This window comes from Lemur catta, chromosome 11 (genome assembly GCF_020740605.2).
Source record: "Lemur catta isolate mLemCat1 chromosome 11, mLemCat1.pri, whole genome shotgun sequence".
NCBI classification, from domain to species: domain Eukaryota; kingdom Metazoa; phylum Chordata; class Mammalia; order Primates; family Lemuridae; genus Lemur; species Lemur catta.
In genome coordinates this window covers 25,255,176-25,275,117 of record NC_059138.1, presented here as the reverse complement: position 1 = coordinate 25,275,117, position 19,942 = coordinate 25,255,176, and the positions used below count along the sequence as shown (strand labels likewise).

The 19,942-nt window shown below is 35.6% G+C and overlaps 1 protein-coding gene across 5 annotated transcripts in view; it reads right to left on the bottom strand.

The window, feature by feature from the left end:
- Positions 1-19,942, bottom strand: part of CADPS2 (calcium dependent secretion activator 2) — a 438,625-nt gene that overhangs the window by 17,275 nt on the left and 401,408 nt on the right. For 4 of the 5 annotated variants that reach the window (XM_045564925.1, XM_045564927.1, XM_045564924.1 and 1 more), the window contains one exon: positions 7,126-7,233. In XM_045564925.1, the coding sequence (XP_045420881.1) occupies positions 7,126-7,233 (108 nt within the window). Of the gene's footprint in view, positions 1-5,711; positions 5,992-7,125; positions 7,234-19,942 lie in introns of those variants that run through there. The other variant, XM_045564928.1, reaches the window with a different exon arrangement.

The following is a 19,942-nucleotide window of genomic DNA, read 5'->3' as shown; positions in this document are numbered from 1 at the left end:
ACTGACAATAAGGCAGAATTAGGTGGGCAGCAGACCATTAGGATAGAAAAATAAAAAGCACTACCAAATCCTGCTGAGCACCATCAGGCAACTAACTGCACTGCCAGATGAGGTGCCTGTTTAAGCCTGTGTTGTTAATTAGCTGATTCTACCAGACCTGCCACATATGTCCAGGTGCCTCATGCAAAGATGTGTATTTCTGGGAATGTGCCAAATGACAATTGTGTACCACGATCACATTTCAAGAATCTAAGTAAGAAGTCTACATATTTCTTAAAGATTTCTTTTGAATTATCAAAGAAATAAGATCAACAAGCTACAATACTTTTTCTTGTTGAGTTTCTTTTAGGCAATTAGGCACGCTTATCTCAAGTTTCTCAGGTTTTAATTCACCAGCAGCTTAGATTCAAATGAGGGCCTTTGGCCTCTCTGAACCGCGTCTGGACTTGCCGAAGCGATTTTGGCATACATCATACATCAAAAGTTGATCCTTTTATAAATTCTTACACTTACAAATAATAACTTAACATTAGAATGAGGATTATTAACTCAAATGAACCAGACAGCTGTAATCTGAGAGTGGAGGTTTTAAAGAGAAACAAACTTTGAGGAAAAAAAATGGCTAAGGAGCAAGCTCTATATGGCGTTACTCAGGCACATCAGACAACGAACGTAAAGAACAGGTTTGACTATGAATACCTTAAAAGAGGTCAAACAACTTCAGTGTGAGTCTAAATACCATAGGTAAAACAAAGCAGGAATATATACAATTAACAACAAGAACAAAAATCCGGAAAACAATGTGTTAAAGCAGCTAAATAACAGCGTTCAAACATGTGAGATGAATGAGATGCTGCCCCTGGAATACATACAACGAACAGATTAGTCAAACCTTTTATCTACCTTTAGTACACAATGAGGTACGAGGATACACACATAAAAATGTTTAGAAATAAATGAACTCAAACAGCCTCAAGCTCATTACCGAACTTATATTATCCATCCCTTTCTATTGATGGAAATGGAAAGTGACGACTATGACACAGGAATAATATTAGTATTTAATTTCCAGTGTTGATAGGAAAATCATAGTTGGGCATAGTGGGCCAATGGTTAATGTTTTATATTCCATTACTTTTTATATAGAAACAAAACCAAAAAGAAAATACTTTGTAATGAGGATCTAGACTAATTTATGTGGTCCATGTAACAACTGTCCGGTTATTTGAAAGTGAAAGACCATATAAAAAGAGGAAAACTGCTGTTTTTAAACTGACATTAACATATGGGAATATTTCTGTATTATCACAAAATTATAAGAAATGGAAGAAGGCAAAGACAGTCTTCCATCTCGATGGGTTACAGCCTGCATTCCTACTAAAGAGGCTGATTACATACACAAAGAAACTCACCTGAAGAATATGACTGAAAAAGTACATGATAAGCTCTGAATACATACAACAAAGTGTATTACAGAAGGAAAGTTTATCAAGTAGTTACTCTTATCCACATTCTGTTGATTTCAGCTATTCTTAGGAAAACAACATGGTAATAAACTGAATCTTTGATTAAATTAAGGCTACTAGCATTGATCTTAACAAGAATAAACTCTCGCATCACCACGTTTGGGCACTGATGTGAAACACTAACTCAAAATTCTAAGCACACCTCCCTTTCTCATTTGGGAGTCCAGAGACAAGAGCATAAAAGTTCAAAATTGGTTTCATTTTGAGAAGCACATCCACTTATAATATTTTCGTTTTTTTCTTTTTACCTTAGCATAAATGGGCTACTGAACCCATTTACATAGTTTAGGTCAATTTTACTTAACACGTTTAATTTAAAGTTTCTTTACCGGAAATTGAGATTCTTTTCATGGAAAGTCCTGAAAAATTAATCCTTTATAAAACACTGTCTGGATGAATATAACTGATTAACTATCATTTAAAGAATTACTCTTAATTTTACAAGACATCGTAACAATATTTTTTTAAAAAAGTCTTGTTGAGATGAAATTCCTCAACAATTAAATATTTAATCAACTTATAACAAAGAGAATGTTTAATCTGCATGATTTACCAATTAAATACTACACCCTGATGTGTCTATAGCAACATGAGAGCTAAAACGAGATTGTCTCAAAGGGACTTACGATGGGCAATGCCCAATAAATGTACAAAGGTTTAGAGTTAGGTAGGTTTAGTGTCTATCTTGGAAAATAAGATGTGCTTTAGTCAACCGTCAGTGGCCTCCAAAGCTAACGTCTTGGACCTTAAGAAACAACCGCAGTGGGTGCTGTTGTGACAATTACTGTGGGTGTCAGTTTTGACTTCTGAAACATCACCACTTTCCAGCACAGAGAACCAAAGCTCTCAAGAAACGCACCAGCTCTCTCCTAAAACATGGACACCTGTGGCTTGTGCGACATGTTCTGAAACCTACGAGAGGGAGCAGCCACTCTGCCTGGGAAGAAACACCACAGTAGGCACTAAAATGGAATTAAAGAATTAGACAATCTTTGTTATATTTTTATATTGGGATTAAACAAATTGAAGATTATTTTGATTTGATAAAAACTTTTAAAATACTGCTGACAATGTTGTATATGTTAGAAAAAGGGACATTGGGGTAAGAGAGACTGCCTACAAAGCAGAAAAACCTTCTTTTGGCACATCCATAGTCTTTCCTACTACAGGAGAACCTCCTTTAGATTTCCCTTGCCCAATAAACCACTTTTTTTAATTGGAAAAGAATGTAACATGTAGACTTTCAACTCAGCATGTATCTCAATGACCACGTGAGAGGCAGAGCTAGCCTCTGTTTACAATATCCTGGTCACCCGGAAACACTCAGCATGAATACACAGTATGTGAGTTCCAACTGTTTCTCTAAATTTGGGTTTCAGAACCATGGTGGTACATACACGGAATGTCATATGGCATAGCTATTCCTTTAGATAGACTCTCTTTTCTATTTATCTACTGCACTCGCTGTTGCTTCTTAGGTGGGACACTTTGCTTTCACCTGGCTATCACGTAAGAACTTAAGAATTGCTACTCTAGGGTGCAAGACTCATTATCTAACCAACCAGTAATTTCTGTCATCATTGCTAAAATTAAAACTAAAAGAATCATTAGTTTAAAATCTGGAAGGGTTTTAGAACTCATCTGGAGTTCTAGACCAACATCTTCAGTCTATATACATTACCTAAACTGAGTCTTAAAAAGATGACATAAATTTTTCAAATTCATCCAGACAATTATGGGCAAAACTGTGGTTGGAACTAAGCTTTCTGGCTTTGTAGTCCAATGTTCTTCCTGTAACACTATTTTATCATTTCAAATTTTGTAAGTCTGAGGTAAGGTTGAAAGAGCATGGATTTTGAAACTAGAGAGACACCGTTTCAAAGTCTAACTCAACACATTACAAGCCACTGATCTCTGAGTGGGAGATTCCTTAACCTAAAAATAAGGAAATAACAAGGATGATGGCATCTAGCCCAGAAGGCTGCAAATGATGTAGGTAAAGCACCTTGCAAGTTTCCTGGCACGTGGAGGTGCTCAGAGAATGGCAGTGGTGATAGTTATGGCTACTATTAATTTGATAATTTTAAAAGATTAGAAATATATCTCAAATAAACCCAGTTCTCGAGAATCTGTTAACAGCATGAAGCTGCCATCATTTACTTACCCATTTTTTGAAGTTATTTCTGTTTCAAGCAAAAAGTATTTCATTAAGTTTAACCACTTGTGGGGTAAATAGAACGCCTTCATATTTGTTCTAGTATTAGCTTTTCTGAACTTCAAAGGGTACTTTTAATTTTCATATTTCAAGATTTAATGTAAAAGTCTGGGATTATCCCATATATGCCCTTTAAGATAATATAGATTTTAATACTTTCCCTCTTTAATACTTTGAGGTTAGGAAACAAAGTAACTTATCCTTGGAGACTGGAACAATAAAAACAGCAGGGCAAGATGCTCTGGAAGCAGACCTCGTCATGGTATATGGCTGTGTATACTGCACACTGACAACTCTTGGAGGGAACGTTCTCATTCCCAGGTGTCCCAAAGCAATAGGCGCAAATTCAGGGCAATGGCCATTTTGTTGGTCTTAGTCAGTGATACAATTATTTACTGAACTTTGGAGTATTTCAAAACACAAATCAGGAATAATTAAGGTTTTTGAATGATCAAAAAGTTTTAGAGGACAGGGATACCACAAGTACTTAGTTACTACTCTCACAGAAAGTTTCGCAAACTTTTCAGTAGCCTTTCCCGGGGGGCAGGGCATCATCTAGAAAGAAGATAATTTAGTAAAATACACTTTATAAAGTATTGGGGGCAGGATGAATATCTGTTTTACAGACTAGTTGTTTTATATAAAAATAGTGTTATGTGTGGTATTTCCAGAACTAAATGGATTTCTTAAAGAGTTAAGATATTGCATGACCAAAACTGTAACCTGCATTCTCTCGTCTGGGTTGGTTAACACCATTAAGTGTTAACTCACTGTAATGTGTCTATGTGTATTTTCACCTGCAACTGAACTTAGCAGGATCCATTTACTTACTTACAAAGTACTCTAATTGGAATAGCAAAAGTTTGTCATGATGCCTGAATAAAATTGTTCTCTTCAATCTTTTATCTGTAATAGGCTAAGGTTGCTAACAGTATTTATAGGGTCATTATTTTCAACTGTTTCTTGACACTTAACAATATTATTTTAGGCTCCAGCCAAGTAGATTTCCAATAATTATATAATGTCTCTCAGTAATGATCTGTTGCTTAAGACACACATCCTACTTTACCTTTCAACACATACTTGATAACCTCTCATTTTTCTAACTGTAATTGAGACAAATTCAGTCTTGGCTAATTAGGGGCTCTGCGTACTCCTCATACATGTTATTCCTGATGACAATATCAAAAGTATTAAGGTCTATTTTTATTTTTAATTAAAGTAATAAAAATGTGTAACTAAAAAATATTAGAATGTTTAAGGACATTACAAGTATCTTACAAATAACAAGTTCAATGTTATACCGGGCATGTGCAAAATGACAAAACCTTCACAACCAAAACAGAAGGGATGCTTGTCAAGGGTTCCCTTTAGAAGCAAACTCACAGCCATGCCAGATGCTTAGGTATCAGAATGAAAGTATACATAACCAGGACATTTAAACTAGTGCATTATTTTAATGTCATCCTCCTTGGAGCCATGTTAGAGAACTCTGTTACTGTTGCCACACAGAAAGTCTTCCAAAGAAGTTCAGTGAATGCAGAGGAGTTGAAAGTGGAGAATATCTTTGAGGAGAAAAAAATTCTACCTTTGGCATGAACTGATGGCAAGAATGCTTAAGCTTTGCAGTAAATAGGTCACCAAGACAGAAAGAGCAAGGATGTTAAGAAAGTGTACACACACATGCACACACCCAACAAATCTATCTATGATGGTATATTTCCAGAATGGCTCTAACTTTTTTCCCCATAGAATATCTGCTTTAGCTATTCTAAGAAGAAGCATAATGCTAATAACTAACATCAACTTAACTTTCCTTTTCTGTTCAACAATTTTGAAAATCACCACGTAAGCAAAAAAAGTAAAAGAGAACTTGGATAAGAAACATATGCTTGTAAATTCAGAGCAATACCAAATGGAAGCAGAAGTTGCTAATATGGTTTCAGTATTTTGTAAAAGAGCCAGCTGGATGGATGATAATTTTTCTACCCCTGCAGGGCATCAAAGCTTTTAGGAAATCATTTTTTTCACACGTATTAACACTTAGCTTATTAAAACAGATGATACTTTTATTGTAAAACGGGCTGGGTAGAGGCTAAAAACATAAAAGTATGAAAGATAAGACTCATTTTGGCCACCCAATCTAACAAACAGTGAACACTGACACGACAGACCATGGTGGAGATGATGACGTAGCGGGACCTTCTGTAACTGCCACAGCTGAAGTGTCACCATGAAGCCCGTGAATTGCTGTTATGAAAACATTTGCAGTAACTTGCATAATTAAATGAAACTGCCAGAAAAGCATTTCTAAAATGCAGAGAAGATGTACGTAAATAAATACACTTCAGAGCCAATATTACATTTCAGAATCAGCATTGTGGTGAATTATGCAAAGTTATGTCACAAGCGAAGTACCATTTCCTTTGAACTGGGTGTTAAATAATTGAAAATGAATGACAGCATTTTTATTTAAATTGACTGCTCTCTTAGTCTCCTTTACATACACTCAATAAATGCAACTTGATGATCATGGTATCTAAAACCACAATCCCCCATTTCTAAGGGCTGTCATGCCTAAATGAAGACCTTAGTACTGATAAAACTGTAATACCGTATCTTCTAGCACACATCAGTACTTTAACACATTAACTGCTATATGAGTTGTATTTAACTCACACTAGTTTTGAGCCTGGGGCCTGGTGAAGCATATGTAACTCACATGTCTCTTTACCTTGGGAGCCATGAGAACTATTTTTAAGTTGCATATAACTCACGCACAGAAAACAATAAAAAATACCAAATTTTTCATTCAATTAGAAAGGACTGTTTTGTTTTTGAAGTTTTTATTCTATTTTCATAATAAAATGCCATGGCCCCAAGGAAAAAATTTTTTTTCTAGTACTGTAGTCAATGTGTTAAATGAAGATAAAATGTTCAAAAACAGTAGAGTGGCAGATATTTGGCTTTACAGAAGCTTATTTCTTTAACTGAAGAATATTATATTGATTTAAAAGGAAAACTTTTATATTAATAGCAGTGAGGACCACATCTATTACATGATTGTGTTTACAGAATGTTACATAAGGCAAGGGAAATGATGCTGAACACAAAGGTAAAATGATTATTGTCTTGCTTGTTAAAACTAACCTCAGAAGGTTTTTGAGACTTTCATTCTAATGGTGACAGTTTTCATGTAGAAAAAGAATCTAATTAAGGCTTCCCTCATCAGTCAAGGAAATATAAAGATTATCAACTATGTTAGCTGCACAGAAAAAGGATCAAAAAAGGAGAGTGTGTTTTACAAACATACCATCAAAATGCCACTTTTCTCTTTGCAGTATATCTATAATGCCAGCATGCCTTGCAAGGGTAGCTACTTACATCAAACAACTTTTCTATATACATTTCCTCATTGACCTTTTCTCGAAGAATATCCTGGTTTTGCCGAACAAACATAATATAAGTGTCTGCCAGATCCATTCCTGGTTTCTGTTGTGACGGAAAAGCAGGAGGAATAAAACAACATCAGGTATCAGTTATGAAATTCTTATATATTCATACCCTGAAAATTAAGTTTATGCCAGTAAAATATGCTCAAGACCAAATCAACAGTGAGCACTTTCAACAAATTCCATAATTAAAGTAAATAAAACAATTTATTACTGATGTTCACAACTTGAGGTCATAGTTGTTCATCATTTTAAAATAATCAAAAATACAGTTTTGTAAGCCTGGATATATCTTTTTTTTTTTTAATGGCTATCTTGAAAGGTCAATATGTCAAGCAGTATAAGTGAATAAATTTTTCCCAAAATTTTTCCACATGCAACTATCATTTCCTAAATTGAAAATAAAATTTACTTTTCATCATTTCTGGCAGGTTTATCTATACTATGAAAAAATGTTAGCTTTCCTTGGGGTGCTTCCTTTGACTATTATAGGTGTTCAAGGATGACAAACTAAATTTTCCTATTAAGCTGAGCAATATATTATTAGGAAGATATTGGGGAAAAAGATTTAATACATTACAAAGTAAAACATAAAATATTTTGTGGATTACCCATTGTTGCTGCTCAGCATTTACTAATATCATCTCAATAATTTAGTTTAGAAATGCCATAAGAATATCAATGAACTAGCTTCCTATATAGAGCCAAAGATGTGGATTAGATAACTCTCCAAAGCTATCTAACATGTGGTGGCTTCTAACGGGAGAGGAGCTAGAGTAGATAACATAACTTTTCCTTGCTGTAGACCACAAAGTCACCACCTGGCAGGGATAAAAGCCTGAATGGCTGCTAAAAAGTTTTCGTTCTTGATTTACATTTTGTTCTTTCTTGAGTTTCATATAGCTGGACTAGTTAATGAAAATACTCATTTGAATCATCCACACCTGGGCTTGATTCATAATCTGTGCTTAGTTATTTGATTAGAGTTTGACACTAAGAAGAATAACATGTAGAACTGATGCCCAAATATAAGCCAGTTAGCCTTGCATCATTTCATGTCCACAGAACATACTTACAAACCTTTGTCAACAGACTCATTTGCAAAAGTAAATATTGTAAGGAAATTAGGTGAAAGAGCATATGAATCATTTAACTATCACTACTGCTGGAAAAATAACTCAAGGTATACATCTGAGTGATGCTAGGACAGTGGTAGCAACTTCTCCTTGAATAAAAGACAGAAACTGGGTGTGGCGGCTCATGTCTATAATCCTGGCACTTTGGGAGGCTGAGGTGAGTGGATCGCTTGAGGCCAGGAGTTCGAGACCAGCCTATGGGCAACATAGTGAGACCCTATCTCTACAAAAAAATAAGTGAGAAAAATTAGCCGACTGCAGTGGTGCATGCCTGTAGTCCCAGCTCCTTGGGAAGCTGAGGCAGGGGGATTGCTTGAGCCCAGGAGTCTGAGGCTGTAGTGAGATGTAATCATGCCATTGCTCTCCAACCTGGGCAACACAGCAAGACCCTGTCTCTAAAAAAAAAAGAAAGAGAAAAAAAGTTCTTGCTACTTTTTTGAGGGGTGATATATTTTATATATCACACTGAACTTGCCCATCTCTTAACTAATACCTAATATAGGAAATGAGCATATCTTATTTATTCCATTTATAACATTTAATTTTATTTTTTTGGTAACAAAGCTATTTCTGTGCAGTATGAATCACTGCAATTTCTTACTGCTCTTATATTTAACCTACAGGGAAATATAGACCACATAAATTCAAGGATGTTTTTAACGTAACTCTGATATAACAAAAGTAGTTATAATTTGAAATAACTATATAAATGTCTTCCCTGGTCTCCCCTTCAAGAGCATTCGTACACAACGTAAGTAAGTAATACATTCCAAACCCAACAGACGTAATTTATCGAATTCATTTCTTCACTATTTTTCTGCACAATTCTCATAAGCAATATTTGAAAGTTTCAACAATTACAAGGAATAATCAATACAAACGTAGATTATTTTCTTTTGTGGGGTGGGGGTTTTATACATTAGTTCTTCCAGTGAAGAGGCAGGGTACTTTGCACAGAGATAACTATTATTAATACCTGAGGACAACTCACTCATATGATATGTATTTTTCTCTTTGCCGCTCAAACTTTGTCAAAACACTGAAACTGAGATCATTCAGAAAACATACTGCCACAGAATGAAAATGACATGAGAACAGTTTTCTACAAATAATAGCAAGTTAGCTCAGCTGCTGAGTTTCAGACAGGTGCCTGGAAACAGGATGCCGTAACATGCATGACACCAAGGCAGTTGGGCACAGCTCGGTTAAACTGGGAGTTGAAGAACAGACAAATGAGAGGCGTTCTCCACCATCTCTTCCCACCCCAACCCCATTTTTGTTTCCGCCTTTCAAAGAAAAACCATGCTTAGAAGTTTAATCCAGTCAATCACTAGACCCATCAGACTCAATAGAAAATAAGTTAGGACCAGGAAGACTGGATAATGACTTTAAACATTCACCATAGACATCAGGGTAATTTCTTTTCTATTTCCTTGGTCACTTACCAGATAACATTAGACATTATGCAACACTGTCCAGGAAGAATTTATCTTTCACCATCTAACACTAACAAATACTTTACAGTTTAAGCCTAAAAGAAAACTAAATGCTGTTCTCTCTTGGCAGATCCAAAGGATTTAATGCTGAAATCTGTAAGTTGAGATAGTTCCAAACTTTCTAAGGAAATAAGAATCTCTGGTTGAAGTATGAGGTAAAGCTCATTTTAAAGTTTGTTTTAACAAATTGTTTCTTTCTTTTTCTTTTTGAAATTGCATTTTCTCCCCTTTGGCAAAGTAATATCCACTTTCCTGGAAAACAAACCTAGGATTCTTACATTCCTCATTGGCATTATTTCTTCCTTTATCTTTGAGCTGTTTACCTATTCTTGAAAGTGTGACATATGGGAATTTCACACCTAGTGAATATATTTTCATGTAGCTTGTGGCATGAGACTATAATCATTAAAAGAATACACACAAGTAAGAGTAACTGGAACAGCTGGTGACATTTACCAATTAGAATTAGAGTTCTTTAAAACACTTTTTCCTTCATTTGGTGTATGAAGTGTAATTATCTCTGATAAATTGCTGAAAAAGATGTAATTTTCCTTTTAAACAGTTTCTACATACAGTACAAACGTGTTTGGATAGAAGACATTATCGCTGGTTCAGTGCTCCTTTGTGCTCAGACTCTTGTTTCATGGCAGTAAAATTTACACACTTTGAAAATCATCTCATAGAATTCCATTATTAAATGTTATCTTATTAGGAAATGAAGTTTAGTTAAAAAAACAACTAAGTATACTATTAAATTTTTGTGGTTCTTTTGGCATGTAAATGAAAAGAATGCTAGTGATTTCACTGCAGAGACAGACTACAGCTACAGGTTCTGATGCAAGTGAGTATCTACCAACCTTACCAAAAAAGTGGCCTGTTAAACTTCAACTGTGGATTTTTGGGATGAGTTTTTATGAAGAATATTGTATTTTAAAGAGCTATATTTAGAAATCATTTCTAAACTGGTAATTAAATCATAGTTTTCTAAAAATTAGTTTTTTAAATGAATAGGAGAAAATGACAATTAAAAACCACATAGCAAGCAAACTATGTCTTAAATACCATTTAGAATAAGTGAAGGATTTTTTTCATACTCCCATTTAACCTCTGAGATTCTTAGTTCATTAACTTCCCCTTGTTTTTTAAGGTAGCAATCTCTAAATGAAGTTCCTAAATTGCTTTTAATCTGATTCAGAAAATAACAGAATTTGGTTACCAAAGTTATAGTAAAGGCACAAAAAAATCTAAAAAATTCCCCCGTGAGTATAAAGAAATCAATAGTTATAGAAAGAAATGAAGTATTTTGAGGTGAGTTTCCCTTGCCTTGGTTGTATAAGTAACTGAATACATCAGTGAGTGAATGAGTTTAAGAAAAGGATGCAGACTCCAGCAAATTTTTTTCAAGCATTAATCACTAGTTAACCTAGCAAGATGAACATGCCGTTTAAAAAAGAAGAAAAAAAAAAATCCTTGTTAATTATATGCTGTGAACGCGCCTACTTCCTGCTGCTATACCTAATCCCACAGGTGCAAGTCTTCGCTTTCCCTATTCATGGGTAGGTGGGTGCAACGCTGCAGTCATTTTTCACAGCAACAGATTTAGATACAGAAGAAGCCGCTTAACCTTCCACTGTAGGTTAACAATACACTACACAAACACTGTCATGGTGCCTATTTAACAAGGAGACAAATTTTTAAATATACTGTTCCAGTCTCAAAGATTAACTAGAAGCTACGGTGTAATTGACTTAATTTAAAAGTGCACTTCTCATAACCTAGAAAAGCTTGCCTTGAAGAAATAATCAAGAGTGGAACTGTGATATCCTGATTTATGATAATCTGAATGCTTCATAAATGAAATACTTGTGTCTGGTCATTCATTACCACTGGGGAAAAAATAGATCTTTTAAGTATAAGACAATAGCATGTCTTCTAAATTTGAAATTGTAGTAGGAAGAATTTATGTCTCAATGCTGGCATTTAAGATTCAGTGAACAGTTTATAACTGATCATAGAACATAGATCTACAAACACATAATTTACCCCAGGTATTGTTAAAAACAGTATTTTTCTTTTACTATTTAATATATCCTTTATTACTTTGCAATTTATACATCAATTTTTATATTTTTGTGCCTGAGTAAAAATGTTCTGAAACTTTTCAAAAGCATTTGGAGTAGTTTAAATAAGTTATATCTTCTCAAACACATAAAATATAGAAGGTTTCTATATAACCATGATGATTATGTTATAAAAACAGCAAATATATTTTACCAAGTTTTCTACAAAGTAGAATTATATTATATTCTACAAGGTAGATTATGTATTAATAGGATATATATTATATTTTACCAAGTGAATTATTATATTGCATCCACACAGAAAACCAAAAGGAAATACACAGAGCTAAAGCCTTCAAACTAGATCTATGCAAACTTAAATATTATATAAGCCTGAAGGGAAGAAGAATAGTTCATAAAAAAGGGCAGAAGAAATTTAAACAATGAAAATGTCACACGGATATAAACTTTTCCAATTTTTTAATAATTTTTTAAAACCATGAAAAAAATTCTCATTATTATTTAGAAAAATTCCTAACTATTATTTCAAGAATGAAGCAGCCAGAGGCACCTTTCTTTTTGTTAAATTTAGCAGTTTTCAACATTACATTAATTATTATTTAGGTACTTTGACTCCAAATTGGAAGAAAAAATTCTGAATTAAAGATAATGGCACCCACATCCTTTTGAAAACATTTTTAGATTTGCAGCATGTAACGTGCACTTTTAAGTATGTATATTTCATTAGTCCTATATTTCTAAGGGACTGTTCCATTATTCCAGAGTTTTTGCTCTGGATAAGGGTCTTGTATCTATTCCCTGAGTATAATTGGTAAAAAACAGAATCCCACTATAATGCTATAAGAGTATCTGATAAGAATATATTATAATTAATGCTCTTGTAACTTAGCTATTTATATTGTTTTTATTAACATTCACGTGGATGCTTCATACTATTTCCTCTAAGTAGTGACATAAGTCATATATTCATAGGTCTAGAAACAGTTGATGTAATAATTAGTATGTTCAAATATTTTTATTGTATCACTGGAGAAAATCTTTTCAATGAGTTTATTTTAAATATTAAAAGGAATAGTGTTTTTATTTTAAACATTAAAAGGAATGATAGTTTAAGACATTAGCCTGAAATACTCAAAGAAAGGAGGCAGCTTAACTGCCTGAGATTTATGGGTTTACTACGCCTTCCCCATTTGAGACTATGAGCATCTAGTATCTTTCCCGCTATTTCTGATCTATAAGAAGGATCACTAATATGTCAGAGATTAAAAGAATAGCTGCTGATACAGTAGCACCAAACAAGGAATATGTACACCACATACAAGCTATGTGCTATCATCTTCATGAATAATGATCAGAATGACGACTAAGGCATTAAACCTCAGTTTACAGTGACGTTCACTAGCCTTTCCCTCATCTACCTACATTTGTTCTGGTGTCAGTTATGAAACACTACATGAGGACTTGAGGAAGTGAAATGAAAATGCTGCAGGTATGATTTCATTTTTAGCTTTTGGAGTTTCGATGGACTGGGATTGATTTACTCAGACTAATTTGGAACCTTTTGGATTTTGGCTTAAGGAAGGTCTGAGGGTACTAGAATGCCAGAGGCTTTTCATGGATTTACCTTACATGAGAGAGAAGAGCCAGACGGGCAAAAAGCAAAGGAATAAAGATGAGAGAAGCCAAACATTCATCTGGGAAGCACAAAGCTCAACATCCTCTGCTCCTCTAACAGCGAGACTGTCTATCTGGTCCTGGTGCACACCTCTCTCTCCAGGCGAGTACATCCCAGAGGGCAGGAGCTCCATTCCCCAAGTTCTGCCTGGCTCTCATTCTGACGTAAATCACTCAGTATTCAGGTGGCCTTATCTAAGTAATAAACAGTATCAGAAGCCAGTAAACAAAGGAAGAAAAAGGGGAAATACTATGGTCACTGAACTGACTGATTATACCTTAAAAGTCGTCAGTGACGTATATATGCACGGTACTTACTATTCTAAAACAAAAGGAAAACAAATGGAAAAAAAGGTAATATTCTTTGTGTTGCAAAAGACAACTGATTTTCCTTTTGGAAACTGGCCATATTCTGAAGCAGGGAATGGACACTGCAGAGGAATGCCTGGGAGCAGGAAGCATCATTCCAGGTAGAAACAATAATCCCTTTATTTCAATAGTGCTTTACATTTACAAAGCACGTTCATGTCAATATGCTCTTTGAATTCTCAAAAGAACCTGGTGAGGGAGACAGCACAGGGATGATATTATTATCCTCACTGCACAGGTGGAAAATGGAAGCCTACAGACCAGACAGGTAGAAAGGAGCAGAGGTGGAACTTGAACTCAGATCCTGGACTCCCCATCAAGTCTGTACAGTATAGAGTTGGGTTCAAGCCACAAGTATTATAAAGAAGAGAAAATATTTGAGAGAATTACTTATGAAGATAAGAGAAAGATTAGCCATCTTCATCTTCTTCTTAGGACAGACAACCAGCACCGGGCACCAGCACCATGAAGCCAATGAATGGGGACAGTTTCTCCTTTCCTCCCTCTTTGTTCTTGGTCTTTTCTTGGTCACAGTAATCCTTATCATGTCCTCCACCTCTCCTCAGCTGTGTCACCTCAGTGTCTAGCACAGCAATCACAGGCAGTGTGTGATAATGTTAACAAGAGCATTTTCACCAGGCATTTTAAACACACACCACCCACTACACCCCCAAATGCCCCATAACTAATATGACCTCTAGAACAAAATTCCAGAATCAGAGTTGGAAAGACCTTTAATGTCATATGGTCATATTTCCTACATAATACAGAAATCTTCAGTACAACATCTGGCAAATAGCGGTGTAGCTTTTACTGTATCATCTTGCTTGACAACTTTAATTTTTTTAAAAGTTTTTCCTTACATTGGTTTCATTTCTGTCTCCCACTAGTTCTTAGTTACTGTTCCTAGTTCTATTCTCTTGATTGATGCAGATTTAGGCTGTTTCTTTTTCTAAATGGGAACTCTTTACATATTGAACAGTGCTATCTTACCTCTTAGATTTTTTCCTCTTTCCAGGATAATGGATTTCCTTTCCTTATTCATAAGCCATTATTTCCAGATCCCCTTAACCACCCTGGCTCCTCTCTATAGGAGGAGGTGAAAAGAATGTGTCCTCTTAAAAGAGTACAGATGTGATCTGTCCACAATAATACAGATGGGGTCAATACAGTATAGAGCGGAATGATTATTTTCTAGAATCTAGACACCAGATTTTATTGTAATCAATAATAATAATGTATGATAATAGTTAACATTTACTGAGCACTAATTCCACTGTAGAAACCTTGAGAAGTGCTTAACATAGTCACAATGATTTTATGCAAGGAATAATTACATCTCCATTTTACAGATAGAGAAATTGGTGCTCAAGGTCATCCTGATATAGGTGAAGTGATGGAACAAGGATTCAAACACAGGCAGCCTGGCTCATTGGCCTGTTTGTAACCCCTCTGTTGTGCAGCTGTGATAGATACAAACTATCATATATATTTTTTTTAAGACAGAGTCTCACTCTCTTGCCTGGGCTAGAGTGCTGTGGCGTCAGCCTTGCTCACAGCAACCTCAAACTCCTGGGCTCAAGCGATCCTTCTGCCTCAGCCTCCCAGGTAGCTGAGACTACAGGCACACGCCACCATGCTCTGCTAATTTTTTTTTTCTATTTTTAGTTGTTTGGCTAATTTCTTTCTATTTTTAGTAGAGACGGGGTCTCACTCTTGCTCAGGCTGGTCTCAAATTCCTGAGCTCAAGTGATCCTCCCACCTCGGCCTCCCAGAGCGCTAGGATTACAGGCGTGAGCCACCGTGCCCGGCCTATCAGATTTTTAAAAAAGCATTTATCCCACATTATTGTCTCACATGATTCTTCATGCAACTTTTTAACATATATTGCTATCAGCTACATCTTACCTATCTTACAGGTTAAGTAAAAAATATTTTTTGGTTAATTTTAGTATAATACTATAATCCTACTGAATTTTTGGTTTTGGTCTAGTGTTCTCCTGTCTGTAAAGCTAATGTGAACATTTTCATCCTGGCCCTGTATCTAATACCAGCTCTGTCAGGTCTGAGTTCCCTTCTAAGTTACTGTCGACCAGGACAGACTCATCCTGTCCAGCTCTTGCATTTCTTAAAATGTCTGAGGTCTTTGCCCACATGAACATTCTAAGGTTCTATGATGGGGCCATGAACTGTGCAGCTGGAACAGAACTGCTGTCCAGGATAGGGCTGATTAACCAGGAGCAATCTACCAAACTATACTGAAGGTCACAGCTCATCACCTTGATCAGAAACATATCAGGGAGAACCTTACCAGCTTCTTTGCCAAGAGCCATGAGACACTGGAATTTATTTCTGTTCAGGAATATATTGAGGTTTTTTTTCTCTTATGTATGATTTTTTTTTACTGTGTTCCTAACACATTATATTTAAATGGCTTGCTTTATTTTCTGTTATTAACTCATACATCTTCAACTGTGCTATAATTCTAAGGAATATCTGACAAGTGAGTATATTCTAGGAACAGGAATTCTTCCTTTTCTGCATTAGGAATGTCAATTTCATAGATAATTTCATTTTACAGAATCAATGTTATTGCCCCCTTCTCTACAGAATTTTTTCTCATGCTTTATCTTATCATCTTCAAGGAGACATTTTTGGGCTCTGTTGCCTCTTAGATGGAACTGGACAGACATCAAGAATTCACAAAGTGGAAGAATGTCACAGTTAGAAGGACTAATGTAGTTATGTAACTTATTCACTCATTTTATAGATGACTAAACTGTGGCCATTTAAGTGCAGTAATGACCAAGGTCATATAGTTAATCCAAGGGCATATAGCCACATAGAATCAACTAAAATTGAACAATTATTAGGTTCTAGGTATGTGTACTTTCCTTTTAATAAACATTTTAGAATAATTTTAGATTTATAGAAACACTGTGGAGATAGTACAAAATTCCCATATACTCCACAGCCAATTTCTCCTATTATTACCACAAGTTAGTATATTTGTTAATGAACATATATTAATACAGTATTAACTGAAGTTCACCCTTTATTCAGATTTCCTTAGTTTTTACCCCACATACTTTTTCTGTTCCATGATCTCATCCAGGATATCATATTATTAATACATTTAGTAATTATGTTTCCTTAGACTCCTCTTGGTTATGTCAGTTTCTCAGACTTTCCTAGTTTTATTTTAGAGAGGGTCTCACTCTGTCGCCCAGGCTGGAGTGTAGTGGCATGATCATAGCTCACTGCAGCCTCAAATTCCTGGGCTCAAGCTATCCTCCTGCCTCAGCCTCCCGAGTACCAGGGACTATAGGCACTTGTCACCACACCAGGCTTATTTTTTTACATTTTTTTTTTGTAGAAACGGGATCGTACTATGTTGCCTAGGCTGGTCCTGATCTTAGCCTCAAGCGATCCTTCCACCCTGGTCTCCCAAAGTGCTGGGATCACAGGTGTGAGTTACTACGTCTGGCCACTTCCAGAATTTTTATAGTTTTGTATCGTACGTGCAGGTCTTCTCTTTAAGCTAATTTTTGTGAAAAGTGAGACAGTGCTCTTATTTCTCATGAGTCTCTCAAGCAATGCTTCAGAAAGGCCTGCTTGATAGAGCTGAGTATAAAAAACAGAGTACAGCCAACAGGATCTCATAGCATTCATTCATGCATTCATTTATGACAGGGTTTCATTCTGTCTCCTGAGCTGGAGTGCAGGGGCATGTTCATAGTTCACTGCAACCTCAAACTCCCAGGCTCAAGCAATCCTCCTACTTGCGATCCCAGCGAGCCTAGCCTCCTGAGTTGCTGGGACTACAGGTGTGCACCACCACACCTGGCTAATTTTTCTATTTTTTGTAAAAATGGGGTCTTGCTCTTGCTTAGGCTGGTCTCAAACTCCTGGCCTCAAGCAATCCCCCTTGCCTCTGCCTCCCAAAGTGCTAGGATTACAATCTTGAGCCTCCATGCCTGGCTAGGATCTCATAACTTTTAAAGTTAATATTCACAGGCATCAATAAGAGAATACCTGAGGGAGGAACTTGTCCCTTAGTAATCTGCCATGGCCAGACCACAGCTATGGGTATAGTATGTTCTGCTGGATAGGAGGTGGTGGGGGAAAACCGTGATTTAATAGTGACATTGGTAGGCTGGAATTCATCTAGGAAGAGTGATTGACATGACAAAGAGTCTGGGTACAATGGCTATAGCAATGTTGTTCATGTTGATATGTCTACTGCCTTATCTCGATTATGAACCACTTGAGGGCAAGAAATGTACATTTTTATCATGTATGCCCAGGATCTAGCACTCAATATGTATTAAATAAATGTTTAATTAGTGGGTTTAGTGAAAAAATTGAGAATGTTTAATCCAGAAAATAAGAGTTCCTCAGACAATCCATGCCTGTGAATAGCCACCATACCCTATAATTATCACCAAATACATGAAGAGCAGCCATGCTAAGGAGGAGTCAGAACCAGGATTAATGGGTGGAATTCACAGAGGTACAGAATTTCAGCTCATAATACCTAAGAATAGGCTGCTATATGATGAGTCTACAACAACTGAAATAATTAAACAGAGCCCACGTGAATCTTCATGAGGGATTTTAGAGGAGGGGGTTTCTGCACTAAGAAAAAGACTTAAATGAACCACTTTCTGTCTCTTTCGACTCTGAAATTGTATGGGGTGAAAGGGATCTAGCATAGGGTCAAATAAAGAACTTCAAAAGCCATAAGAACATGAATGATTATGGTATCACATTCCATTTGTAAATTTAAAAAAACCCAAACTATATTACAAGATGTGTGTCAGGAAGTCCAGTGAAGTTCAGATGTATACATGATGATTTCTCTCTTCCATTTTTTTACACATCAAATATAAAATCTTCCCTTGATTCTCCCTTTCTCTCTTTTGGGCTACTGCTTCATGGGACCCTGTACATGTGATTAGTTTAGCTTATTGCCCAGCACCGATTCTCTGATTTTAGGTACAAGATAAATAGGATGTAAAGACTTCTTTGGGAATCACTTATAAATTAAAAAGCCCTGTTCCAAAGAAACCGCATGCAAAGGTAGAAAATTCCAGGGCTTTTTAATTTATAATGTCCATTTATAACTACAGCAGCAATACAGCCAGGGACAATAAGTGGTTATACTTTCTAAAAATAAGAGCCATCTATAACTGATATGCAACAAAGCTTGCTAGTACTCAAACTGCTAACATTCACAATGGTGATCGAGAGATGTGACGTTCCTCAAATACGAAGAGATGATTTATATTCATTTAGATTTAGATGTTAAGGCTTTTATCATTGTGCTCTAATTCTGTGAGAACTGATACATGTGCCAAAATATGATTAAACAAAACACCTTACATATTGATCATACATATGATAATAGAACTTAAAGCAAAACCAATTTGGTATGATGATCAGTTTAAAAACGCTACACAAACCTGTTGGTTGTATTTGTCAAGAGAATTTTTTCATTGCAGTTAAATAAGTTTCAAAATTTCCACCCATGGCAACTTAATCTTTGAACAAATTTATGGGTTATGAATTATTTACAAAGAATTCTGTGAAAAATGAAATGTTAAAATAAATGACTATTGATTTCTAATACTTTTGTATTTAGAAAACTAATTTCTTTGGTTTAACCGGTTTATCTTTCTTATTTTATTCTACAAGAAACCTGTTAGAGCTTTTATTTAAAGGCAGGAGAAAGTGAGTATTTTTGTTATAAATAGTGTGGGGCATTTTCTATCCCATTCTCCAGTGCTATAACTTCCCTCTGCTACTCGGGTGACATGTTCTCATGATCAAGTGACCTCCTTAAGAGTTTCCGAATTATAACGAAGAAAGTATACTGAAATAACCTTGCCAAGTCTTGTTATGAGAATTAGGGCTTGCTTAAGGAAAATAAACTACTCCCTAAGGGAATGGCACTGGTTTAAAGATTTGAAATAAACCCATGGTGAACTGTA